Source organism: Dromaius novaehollandiae, chromosome 1 (assembly GCF_036370855.1).
Source record: "Dromaius novaehollandiae isolate bDroNov1 chromosome 1, bDroNov1.hap1, whole genome shotgun sequence".
NCBI lineage: Eukaryota > Metazoa > Chordata > Aves > Casuariiformes > Dromaiidae > Dromaius > Dromaius novaehollandiae.
This window is the reverse complement of record NC_088098.1, coordinates 206,666,878-206,679,964: the sequence shown is the minus strand read 5'-3', so window position 1 is coordinate 206,679,964 and position 13,087 is coordinate 206,666,878. Positions and strand designations below refer to the sequence as shown.

The window sequence follows — 13,087 nt, the reverse complement described above, 5'->3', positions numbered from 1 at the left end:
GTGCCTAAACTGGCATTCAGCCTATTAGGGATGAGGGCACTGGGGAGTAGGCATTGAATTGCTGACCCAAAGTTATCTTTATCAATTTGGGCTTAATGTGGTTGTTAATTACAAAAATGTGAATGCTGTTTTTTTTCCACGGAAGTTACAGTGTTAATGCATTGTAAAGCATGGAAATTGTTGGTTGTTTTTCACTGTGAGTGTATTTCATAATTCTGAGCAGCTAAATATTGCACCTGTACTTGTGCTGTTCTGTACCGGATAAGAGAAACTTGTCCAAGGATAAATTGGGTTCTAGTCGTTCTAAAAGTGCAGCTTGAACATTAGCATCTGGCAAGGCCAGCTGTAGGAGTGAGAATGAGACAGCAAAGAGCTCTATTTCTACCCTTTGATTTGACATACTGAATTTTTCAGTGGTATCTTATTAGTGTTTGTACATCTGTAAGTTCTTTGGTTTTAATAACTGCATAGTTCAAAACAAGAGCACAGGAAAAACTTTATCCGTTCATCAATTTTTATTAGTGTTAAGGAAACCAAACAGCCTTCATCAAGAAACAAAATATACATACACACTCAATCTGCTAACAGGGAAAATAATGCTATGAACCATCTTATACAGTGATTGTACATAAGAGCAGATCTGCCATTTTACCTTAAAGCAAATTAAGTCATTCAGAAGGTATATTGTGTGGATTCTTTGCATTATTAAACCGTAAAGGTGTTTTAAAGTCTCAGGCCATACTTTAACAAATGCAGTGATGCTACACTGCCTGTTAATCATTATGTCAGAAGAAGGCTGCCAACTTCTTAAGTACTGAGACACTGATTGCAGTAGGAGGAGGCAGAAATGGAGACTGCAGGGGGAAATTATTATTATTGCCTCTAAGGGAATGTGGCTTTTGAAAGGCAATTTCTGATGTATAAATTGGCCCACCCTTAAACCCTCTCAGACAATACTTTTCTATCCCTGAAGAAAGGCTGTGGCGTATTGTAGTGATGAATTAAAAAAGTGACCATAGTTTGGGATCCTCTCGTAAAAGACCAATGTAGGAACCCAGACCATGCAGTGATCTTCTTGCTTAGTACAGAAATGAGGCAGCCTGGAGTAAATATCCTTGCAAATACACCACACTCTTCACTGTAAGACCCCTATCATCTACAACCCTGTACTGATCTGCTTGGAAAAGCCATACAGCTGTCAGGGTTCCATCAAATGCAGAAGTCTCTTTCATCTCCACTTCTACCATAAAATTCTGTATTGAATTTGGACAGAAGTTTAATTATGTGGGTAGCACTAATTCTTGAAGTACACTATACTCTGAGTAAAAAGACTTTAACCTAACGCTCAAAAAATGGTTGAGCTATTCAGTCTATCAGACTAATGTTATGTTGCAGTTGTAATGCAGGCAGAAAGGCTTCTTTGGTTGATACACTTCCATTAGTTAACAAGAAAAATGAAATACCTTAAGCACGCCACTACGGTCCTGCACAGAAGCATTAAATCACTACTTATGCTTACCAAGCAAAACAAAATGCCTGATCCCAGCTTTTTACATGTGCCTCTTCATATTCCACTACCTTCCCCCTCCTGTATATGAGGCACAGGAAACCAGAAGAGCTGCAGAAAGCCTGAGGGGTCACATTCTGCCCACTCTATCAGAAAGAAAGGTGCTTAAGTTACTGTTCTAGCACACCTGATGTAAACCATAAATGAGAATATAAAGTTATGGAGATGGAAGTAAAGTTTGTCCTACAATGTTAAGTGATGCAGGTTGTTCCTCTACCACTGTGTTTTACTGATAGAAGATGCCCTTTCTTTAAATAAGGCATCATTTACATGGCTTCCTATGATGTGTATCAAGTGAGGGGAAATGCAAGAAGAACAGTGATACATTTCAGAGTCCATAACTACTTGTCTTTCAATGTGCTAGCAAAACACTTCCATTGACACTGCTACGCATACATTAATACACAGTGTTGTGTGAAGTAGCACAGTCATATTCTAGGATCCAATATGGTCAGCTTCCTCCTCCTTCAGCCTATGTATTTCCTTTTAGCAAAGGGGAGATTTTTCAAACTCCTGAGTAGACATTTTTCCCACGCTTCATTCTAGTGCACAGTCCCTCTTTAAAGCAAAGTGATTTCCAACACAAAAATGAACAAAGAGCTCTAGGTTTCTTTTAGGTGGCAAGTGCAATTAGCTTGCATTATAATCTAGCCACCAAGATGATTAATTGCATAGGGGACCTTTCTTTTTTTCTCCCTTGCTTAAGCTTCTTCTAGTGCTACAGTACTAATAAATTACCCTGGAGAGAAATAAATAAATAGGTTGGCATCTCCCAGACACCACGATGGAAATTCAGAGAGCTTCAGAACAGCTGCCCTGATGGTCCCAGGAAGGTACGCAGCAAAAAAGTCCGTATTATACAACTGTCTGTACAGGAGTGACGCACTGTGCGGGAGAGCCAGCTCTCTCCGAGGATGAGGTGGAGCGGTTGGTGATTTCTCTCTGCAGTTCCTCCACTTTCTTCTGAAGCTCAGCCCGCTTGGCAAGAAGTTCCTTGTAGCGATTGTGGACAGGTTCCTGCAAGAAAACATTTAGCTGAGCACTAGACGGCAAGGATGGAACACAAAATGTTGCCACTGACTTCAGGGATGGTGGGAGGGTAGGTAGGTTATGCCGTTGTCTCCAGACCAGGGTGAGTAATTAGTTGCTCTGGCTTTAGGACACTTTTCTTATCCAACACACACAGTCCGAAGTAAAATTCCAGTTTGTGTTTGCTGGCCTTTTTTTTTTTTTTTTTTTTAATATCAGATTAGGAATAATCTAAATTACAGATTAAAAGCAAAACAGGACTTGGTATAAATGTAAATTTTGAAGGCTCACAGCTACAGAACTCTCATCTCTGATATTGCTGGGGGACACTAACATCTCAGCCTGGCCATAATTTCAGAGCTTTTGGGAAAAAAGTAATATAGATGTTTTTAAATATTTTCAGATAGTCTCCACTGTTAAACAAAACTTGTACTCAAAAGCATTTTTCAGCTTCCTGTACCTAATGCCCCAGATTTGCAAAACTTTCACACCTGAAGTTGGACATTTTGGCAATCAGGAATTTTTAAAGTGATTAAGTGTGATTAAAAAGTGATTTAAGCATCTAGGGCCATATTCAGACTGTTTGTTTCAGGGGCCTTGGGCACTCCAGACATCCTGCTGTAGAAGTTCAAGATCATAACATGGGCTGCAGTCAGGGCAGCCAAAGCAAGTAGCAGGTTTCTCTTGCAGGTAATCTGAACACAGCCCCATTGGTCACATCTAGAACCCCATCCACATTCAGAGAAATCTTAGTTTGGCTCTTTTGTAAAGAGGAGACACTTCAGATAATTTTACCCCTATTCAAAGTGAGAAATTTTCCAAACTGTTGAGTATATTCAGCTCCTGCAGATTTCACTCAGCTCACATAAATGGGCCTTGACTGTCTGGTAATTCACAAGGCAGGGACTTCCAGCCAAGCACCTGCTCCAACAAACTGTAAATGCTGCTCTTTTCATTTGCTTACATTTGAATTTAGGCTTTTGGTTTTAAATTAAAGCTGTTGCAACTGAAGTTTGCATATTGCTTCTTGTGTTTTAAAGGCCTCGAGCTCCAAAGCGACAGTGGTAGTACTATCAGCGAGGGAAGTAAAAGCAGGACCCTTTGAAGAGAGGGCGAGGAAATCCTGTTACCTGCGGTTTCATCCTGGGGTTCCAGCGGATGTAGTAGCCGACCCACAGCTCGAGGTGGCGCATGCTGGCCACAGGATACAGGACATGGTTGGAGTAGCTCACATACAAGGGGTTAGTGAAGTCTTCAAGTTGGCTGTTGATGTAAGACCAAAGTGACACGGTCTTTTTCGGAAGGCTCTGTAAGAGAAGGGGGGCAGGAAGCTTTATTTCACATATGAATCCTAACATTTATCTACAAAGCTTTATGAGTATTTATAACAGCAGATACATATGTCTGTCATTAATACAAATCTGGTTGCCTTTTCATAGCTTTTAAAAAAAATCTTCTTTTGATGTGGTTATTGTAATCGGAGCACATGGACGCAGGCAGGCACACATGCACCCTGGCATGGAAACATCCCCTCTTGCCCACTCGGCACCCGACACAGTCCAGAAATCGCCATCGGCACAGCAAAGGGAAACTGCACAGAACTGGCATCTGAACTCTCAATGCTTTGGTTAAGTTTCACCTCTTTAAAGCGCCTCTGGAGGACTGGCTGGTGTATTTAATTGCAAGGAAAAGAAAACATTTGACTTAGGCCTTTGAATAGTCCCAGTGAAACTGGTGTTGAAGTGCTTTCTAGGTGAAGCACTTTGCTAGTCTGAGACTTTAAAAAATAATGAAAAAGTGCATTTTCTTCTCTGGAAATTACAATTATTCAATTACTGCGGACTCTAGAAAAACAGGCGCTCTGACTTCACTGCAGTACAATGCTATCACTTCTGTAATACAGTGTTTTTCTTACAAGTGTGCTGTCAAACACAGTCACAGCAGATCCACACAGCACAGTCCTCGACATACCTCTGGGATATTACGCTGCAACCTTTCACTGATAAAATGCTTCATCTTCAGGTAGGTGAGACAGACTCAACGTCACTCCTTTTCCTTCTGAGTCCAAGCTGGGGTTGAATGGGCTAGTGTTTGAACTGATCTGAACACTACACTTCTATTCACTCTCCCTTTGGAGCTAGGGGTAAACAAGCCTAGGCCAGACTGCAGGCCAGGGCTGGCTGATGGAAGGAGCTACAGACATGTCTTTCCTAATACTACAAGTTCTGTCTTCTCCCAGGAAAACAGAAACACAGCAGGAACACACACTGAGAAGAGTTACTTGCTGTAATCTGTGTGTGCAGTATGACAATGCACACTTGTTAGTGAAAAGCAATCTAAAGGGACCACTTCAAGGAAAACTGAGGGCAAGGAGTTACCAGTTCCCACACATAAGTTTACATTAAACTAAAGTTCAGAGAAAAACTGCATTTCCAACTACTTGGAAGACACCAGGGACTACTCAGTCACCAGAGAGTAGCTGAAATCCACACTGAAAAAAGTCTGTCCGCCCAGAGGGAAATGCTTTGCTCTGAAGAATCACGTCCCCAGCAGACAGCAGTTTGCACAAACAGGAAAATATCCTGAATCCCAGCTGTTAAGATGGGGGTTTGGTAGCACACAGACCTGCCTCTACCACTGTCTTTGAGAGCTGAAACAATTTCATTGGCAGCATCTGGCCAGATAAAGCAATCCTAGTACCATGCCTCCACCTTGCAGAGAAAGGGTCTTACCTCCTTCGCTCTCTGCTGCTCACTGCTACACAGGAACGTCCCAAACAAACAGCTGTACAGGTGATCCAGGATGGTTATCAGGAAGTACTCATTGAACTCAAATGCTGTAGGAAACTTCAGACAGAACCAGATGATAGGTTGGGTTTGGGTTTTAGAACACTGCTTTAGGAATTGCTTGTTGCAAATAAACTTTTTTCCATTTGTGGTCTTAGTAAGGAGTTGGCCTCTCTCCTTTACTTCTAAAACAGGATTTGTCTCTGTTCTCTGCCTGGCTGGGTATTCAGGATCATGTTTGGCCTTTCCAGGAGCAAGAGTTTCTCTCTTGGAAAGCTGCTTTATATGCGCAGCGAGGAATTTTGAGTATGAGCCAGAGGTCTGAAGGGTTTGACCACTGTGTTTATATACACCAGAGCTGCTTCAAATTGAAGCTTGCTCTATTACGCCCATCCCTAAAGACAGGCCTTGTGACCAGACTGTGAACAACAGGCTGCAACAGATATGAAATAATGCATAAAAAGGAATGGAAATCTCCTTGGCCCAAAAGGAAATACCCTGTGTGCCAAACAGAGCTCTTCTCAGAGAGAACAGCAGGCCAGCATCATGCAACACACAGGTCAGTGGGAGTGTGTCAGGCTGACCTGGGTACTGGGTACCCAGTACTGGTTATATCCTAGATCTTGTCATGAGCTGGAAAGGCTGGTGCTGATGGGATACCATCAGGAATTATAGTCAGAGCAAAACTTCTGAAACTCTTACATTATAGGGACCAAAAATCCAATTCCCCCCCCCCCAAAAAAAAAAAAAACAAAAACAGATTCATTTGACTAACATCTAAACTGAGTGGAAAGCTTTGTTGGTTTGGTTGTTTGTTTTGGTTTTAAGTGCAAATCATGTCTGATGCCCATATTCAAAATCCTTGTTCAAGCTGCCACATTAGCTGCAAGAGCAACAGAGAGTTCAAGTTGCCCCAATACAAACTGCCAGACCTTGCCAACCAGTGCAACTTTTTTTTCCCCATTTCACCTGTTTCAGTGCATGACAAGCCTATTTTTTTCAGTGAACTGCCTGACCATGGCTAACAGAAGATCACAGCCGACACAAAAAAATCCCCAGGTCCCCCATGCCATCCCAGCCATAGGGGATCTCTCCAGAACCGTGCCTCTGCCGTGCCTGGTCAGCTTCTGGCTCTGTAAATCATGTATTAATCAGAAGCAGCATGTTTGCCTTCAGAAAAACTTCAAAAGGAACAAATCCAAGCCTTCCCTGCAGTTCTGGTTATGGGATCAGCCTGGGCAAAGGAAATAGGGAACTGTCTGCACCCACCAACACCACAGACTTCCACTGGCACTTCAGGTCACTTTTGCTCCTGAAGGCACAGCAGCAGAAACTAGTGTGTGGCCTCACCAGCTAGTGAGGATGGCTGCTGTGTCTGTTCCTACCCGTGGTAAATGCAAGGCAGCTGTCCTCTCTTTCAGAGAGAGGGGAGCTTCTTCTCACATTTCCCATAGCAGCATGTAAGTAGGCAGTGCCCACCAACTGGCTAATCTGATGCATGTCTGCATCACAGCTTCCCCCAGAAGTCTGTGCACTCAATTCAAGCTCTTTGCTAACACAGACTCTCAAGAAACTTTTAGCCAGAGACAACAAAAAAAACCAGAGTAGAAGCCCAGAAAGGAGAGCTTGTGTTTTGATCCAGCAGTCACCTTGGCAATGACTCCAGTGACCAGATATTGTACAATGTCCTACAACAATGGCACTGCAGACACTTGTGCCACCCAGCAATTTACCTGTCTTGTCATTTGCCAGACACAGTCAATGAATTGGAGGAAGACAGGAGAGCGATCTGCATCTGCATGATTCTTATCTCCATGGCCAACTCTCTGCAACAGAACAGGACAAAGAACAGGAGTCACACAGAGCTTCATGGGGAAAATGCCGGGGTCTCCTCACACCTCAGTCATCCATGCCTTTACCAACAACTTTAAGAAGGTTGAAATGAGTCTTCATTTTGGTCTGTCCATACTAGTGAGTAAAGGATCCTCCAGTCTTTGAAGTGAAATCTCTTTATGGGGATATTTTCATGTTAAATTAAAACAAGAGTTGTTTGAGTAGAGGCTCCAGATGCTATGCTGGCACTGATTTCAATTAATAGCTAAAGTTCAGAAGGAAAGAAAATTAGAATGTTTTTTGCTTTAGTTGCAGCTGTCGTCCTGGCTACTTCAGTAGTACAGCATGCTAGATCTAAACACTACCTACAGACACAGCATGTGGCGATAATCATCACACAACACCTCACAGCTTCCAAGCACTGTACAAACACTAACCCATCCCATCTCCTGCCACCTCAAGACAGGCAGTTATGAAAATATCCCCAGAAGTAGGCCTCCAACTCTGACCGTGCTGCATGGCCTTGCATAAGACACGTGAGGACTGATTCTTTATTACTGGTATAGTATATTGCTGGTATATACTTCTGAGGAGCCCTAAGTACTGTAAAAGGACAAGAATGTGTAGGTAACAGAGAGTTCCCTACCTCTACTGTAGTACTGTTCTCCACTCACCAAAGGAAATCAATATCATTACCTCCTTTGTACAGACAAGAAAGCTAAAATGCTTACAGTTCAAACACGAGATAACAGTTCTCCTGAAGCAGAAATTTGTTTGCTCTGTGCCTCAGTTTCTCCATCTTCCTTCAGAGGTGGGGAGCAGCATTTGACTATACAACCCACCATCATGGATGCTGTGCTGAGACCCTGTTCTAGCCATTGCCAAAATCGAACAACTACAAGAGAAGGGCTATGAGCAAAGTGCAGTAGGAATAAAGACTGAAAGGACACTACTGAAACACTCTCAATTTCCATCATTGCAAGTCATAACGAATGGCTAAGTCACAGGTTCACAAAACTGCCCCTCTGCAGACTTTAGGCATACCACTGCGAGGTACTTTTGACCCAGTCTCAAACTGCTGGTCTTTTGCCTAAATAATTAAAAGCCTCCCTAAAGGTAAAATGTGTCTGAAGAAAAGGTGAGATCAAGGCCATCACCAGTTTTCCCAGTCTCTTCAACACCAGGGCATTTGTTAGGTGACAATGTCCAAGCAGTCTCAGAAAATGGTCTGAACCAGAAAGAAAGACCCCAGTGGTCCCTGCCAAGTCCCAGCAGAAACATCCATCCTGAACTCAAAGCCCACTGTTAGTTTAAGCCTGAGCGTGGGCATATGACATATCAGTCAGGCACCTGCAAGATTTAATACCACTCGTTTCTCATAGATAACTGAGGTTGTCTCCAAGAGGGTTAAGAGTATGACTGGAAATATAAGCAGAAAATAATAGCAGTAGCTATTCACCTTTCTTCTGTGAGTTCAGCTGGGAGACTTCTAACAGGCTAAATTCCTTTGAAATCCTTCAAGGTGGACAATAACTCTTTCTGTTCAGTGCCTTCCAAGGGCTAGTGACTCACCAGCTGAAATCTATGGCCAAAGCTCAGCCACTCCTTCTCCACCAGTACTTCGAAGCCCCTGATAGTTCGGTAGTAGCCATCTAACATGAGCAGAGAAAGAGAGGTAAGCTGGGCTGTCCGGTCCCAGCCATCACTGCAGTGTACAACCACAGATGTCTTCCCTGACTCCACTTTGTCAGCGATCCGAAGAGCTCCAGCGAGAATGAGCTGGGACCAAGAAAAAAACATGTTACAAAGTCTCTGTGGAACGGCAGCAGAAACTATGCATGAAAAACGGCTAGTCACAATGCAGGACAGACCAAGGGCTCTGCCTGCTTCAAGGAGAATGGTAAATCATTTCTAACTATCTTATAACTAGGAAAAAAAATTGGTGAACACAGTTTTTGTTCCAGCAAGATGACAACACATTTGAACTGTAGTGTAGGCTCAACTCTAAAAGAGCCCTTGCATTAAGCTCAATCTTCGGACAGGTCAGGGTTTAAAACCAGTAACATTCTGTGTCTGAACAGGAACACAAAACAGTCATTGTGCTGCAGTCCCAGGATCAGATTGGCTCCTTTCTGTATTAATAGACAGGTAACGTCAACTGGAAATTTTTAGGCGAGAAAGAGCTTAATTTGAAAACTGCCATTTGTCAAAGCTTTGCCCAAATTGTCCCTACTCTGTTCGAAGCAGCCTGAAAGCCTGAGAGGCTGGTGAGGCACGTACTCCCAATATCTGCTAGTCTGGACCAGGAATGCAAAGTCAGCAGCTTGGAAACGCTGGCACTCCTGTACTCTAACCTTTCACAGTTGCACATTACCCAGAAACACACTTCATTTCTAAAATACTGTCTCTCAGTATTCCAGCCCCTCCTCCTGTTCCTTCTCTCCCCCTCAGAATTTCCCATTCTAAGAAACTGTATTTTTAGCTGTTTTTAAATCGAAAACAAATTTTAAAACTTGAAATTTCTCATGAACTGAAAATCCTCATTGGAGTTAACTTTGGATACAGTTCCCCATGAACAGACTGGCTCAGATTTGTGATTACTCTGCCACATCCAGTGGATACAGACATGCATACCTTGATATGCTCTAGCCAGTGAGTTGACTCTAAATTAGACAGCCAGTGAGTCTCCTCGATATTGGGATACACAATCTCCTTCAGTTTTCTCAGTGATTCTCTCATAACATGAATATTGTGAATGTCCAGGAACACTAATTCTGCATTCTGATAGGCGTCCTCACTCTCATATCCCCCTCCTTTAGCCTGAAGAAGAAAAACAAATCCACAAAAAATCATTAAGCAAACACACATTTGATATTTTATCCTAATACCTTGTCCCGAGCAAATATCAGCTGACACAGGATATTACAATGCTTGTTCTTTCCAGAGGAGGCAGAAAATATTGGATTTATCTTACAAATTGAGAACATACATATACAAACACAGTTTGTGTCCTTTTGCTGTACTACTAATGAATGCTACGATTTTTACCAAAGAATATCACATTACAAGCATTCTTTTTCTCTGTAATTATCATTTATCCTCATTCAAGCTGCTAGTTCATTAGATTCACTATTCTGTCATTTACATATACACCATACTATTACACACAAGAGGATGTATTATCCCACATATTAATTGTCTTTCCTAGGTAGTGGGAAACAGATGAAAATAAATCCAGCTTTAGTACAGCAAAGCAGTTCTAGCAAGAATATAGAGCTTAGAGTGATGGCATGAGACGTAGCAGCAGGAAGAACACGGTGACATTCCTAGTCATTGAAGATCCCTAGCTCATATTCTGAAATTAAAGACCACAATGCCTGATTTTTGGAAGTGCTGAGTATCCTCTGCTCCATCAGAGTTAACAGCTACAAAGTTCTCAATGCTGTTAGAGGAAGCAGTTTTACAATCATGTGAAGTAAAAATGGTGGTATACAAGATCCAGGGCACTATCTTGCATTATGGACCTCAGTATCCAATGCCTTTTTCAGCTGGCTTGATTTTTTTTCCCTTCCAATCTCATTTCAAAGTTTGGATAATCCAAATTAACCTCTAGTAGTCACATTCACTTCTACTGATATCAGTGTAGTGTAAGAGTCTGTCTAGAAAATCACACCATTGCAAATGTATCCCTTCACAGTGGAAAATACTTTCTGATCCTCAGGAATAACTTGAAATGGTGGTCAGAAATGTGTTCTAAATGATAACATTCCCAGCGCTTGATAGAGGAGTAACACCTAACCTTATTGGCTACAGCATTCACACTGGGCCTTGCATCAAATATGAAGATTTTATGGGACTGAGCATTAGAATCCATGATTGCTTGCAGGTACTTTTCATCTTCCTTGCTTCGTTTGCCACTCACTCCCACCATTGGCTGGCTACAGCGAGTGATCGTTGCTTGACTTTCCGGGTGAATCCATGACAACACCTTTGTAAACAAATGAGAAAGGAATGAATGAAAAATGGGATTCATTAAACCAGTGAAGTGTTTTACCTGTAATGGCTTGCTTTGCGATCCTGCCATGTATTAGATGGTTCCAAAAGGCTGGACTATATTAAATCATGATTGAATTAAAGAGAAAGAACTCTTCTGTACTTACTCATTTGTCCTGGTTACATTCCCAAACTTGGAACAAACAAGAGACAAGCAAATATGCTTAAGTCTGACTTTTAAATAGGATGCAGACTGTTTTCCTGCTATTGTGTGAGACACAGACACACTTTCTCCAACTGGGCTATCTCTTACCCTGTGTTACACCATTTAAAAATTAAGCACTTTGGGATTAGATTTAGTTTTTTATATGCTTGAGAATTAAAACAGCACATTTTCAACTGCCACTGAAATAATAATCACAACAATGCCTTCCATCTAATTTATAATAGGATTTTAATAAACATATTCACTAAGAGGTTTGTACACACTAATAAAAAGTATCTCTCTACCCTAGAAGTTGGAGTAGGCCAGACATTTGTGAACAACTAAATAGGGCTATTTTGCTTTTCCCAGGAACTGAAATGAAATTCAGTCTGGGTTTTGCTAAGTTATCTTATCTTCACATTTTGGTTTAGTCTACATCTCTTTCACAACAGTAGTTCCAGCAGATACTGGATGCTGATGCTGCTTGCTAACTCCTCAAATATCTTGCTGTCACTTTTATTATCATTGACCATTTGTTTGCTCCCTTGAATCCACTCAGCCTGATCTTGGCATTATTTGTGGCCCAAAGGTATGTGTAAAACCACAAAGTGGCTTATTTTGTCTTACTCACTGGTATGCGTCCTCTTGATCTGAAAGATGCTACTCTCTTTAATTCTTCATCAGGAATGTTTACAGGCACAACAAGAATGGCAGGGTATGTATCACACAGCTCGTAGCGCTCATTAATCTTGGTCAGTCTCCAGCTTTCATTGGGAATTCCCTAAAGAGGAAACAATAGCAGGTTAGCAAATGAATTACTCCGAGACCTCGAAACAGTGAAATTCCCAGACCTGAAATTAAAGGCAACTTTTGTTAATGAAGGACATTTAAGGCTGAAGCCAGATTGCATTATCTTGGTAACTTACATCTCATGCCTCCTCTCAGAGAGGTAGACATTTTGCTCAGGTCACTGAGGAATAGGACAGTTAGAAGACTCCAAGCAGGCTCATCCATAGCAATTGAAGTGTGGCGGTTACAGAAGGTGCAATACAGAGGATCCCCTGCCAGCATCTCAGCTGCGCTTCCTGTTCTCATCGGGATATTACAAGAGAGCCAGGAGCAGGGCAGAATGGGAGCCGACTGCCACCACTCAGCTCCTGGCACTTAGCTCAAACATGGCAAGTGGCAGCTGGGGGTGGAAAGGGGATGAAGTGGAGGTCAGAAGAGAGAACAGGCAGTAAAGCACCCTAAAATCAATGCCAAGAGACATGAAGAGATTACGGGGCTGACCGAGTCTTCCCATTAGAAACTGAAGAGTATTATATGGAGCAGCCATGGAGCAAGCGTTGCTTTGCTCAATGCCATTCGGTATGGGAATGTACTGCAGGGTACTTCTCTGTTTTGGGCCTGGTTCTGTGTTGGTGGCACAGCTGCGTAACCCCCTAAAAACACCAGAAACTTAATAACTGTGTGACTGAATGTGATCTGAACAGTAATGTATAATTCCTATTTTCTTACCCAGCTAGGCTCTCTGGTTGTACTAGTCTGACTTATGCTGGGAGAGCAGGGAATCTGTGCATGTACATCACTGAATTCAGTACGCATTGAGTGGGAAGCAACTCAACAGCTTCCCGTACAAGAATCTCCAGGTATATGCCTGAAAGACAAAGAGGA

General features: G+C 42.2%; 1 protein-coding gene across 1 annotated transcript in view; it reads right to left on the bottom strand.

Annotated features, from left to right (window-relative positions):
- Nucleotides 1–496: 496 nt before the first annotated feature.
- MTMR2 (myotubularin related protein 2) overlaps nt 497–13,087 on the bottom strand; it is a 63,598-nt gene continuing 51,007 nt past the window's right edge. The window contains exons 8-15 of the mRNA XM_064505108.1: nt 12,045–12,194; nt 11,015–11,203; nt 9,850–10,035; nt 8,788–8,994; nt 7,116–7,208; nt 5,329–5,442; nt 3,727–3,903; nt 497–2,584 (exon numbers count right to left, since the gene is read on the bottom strand). Of these exons, the coding sequence (XP_064361178.1) occupies nt 2,423–2,584; nt 3,727–3,903; nt 5,329–5,442; nt 7,116–7,208; nt 8,788–8,994; nt 9,850–10,035; nt 11,015–11,203; nt 12,045–12,194 (1,278 nt within the window). The 3' untranslated portion in view covers nt 497–2,422. The remainder of the gene's footprint in view (nt 2,585–3,726; nt 3,904–5,328; nt 5,443–7,115; nt 7,209–8,787; nt 8,995–9,849; nt 10,036–11,014; nt 11,204–12,044; nt 12,195–13,087) is intronic.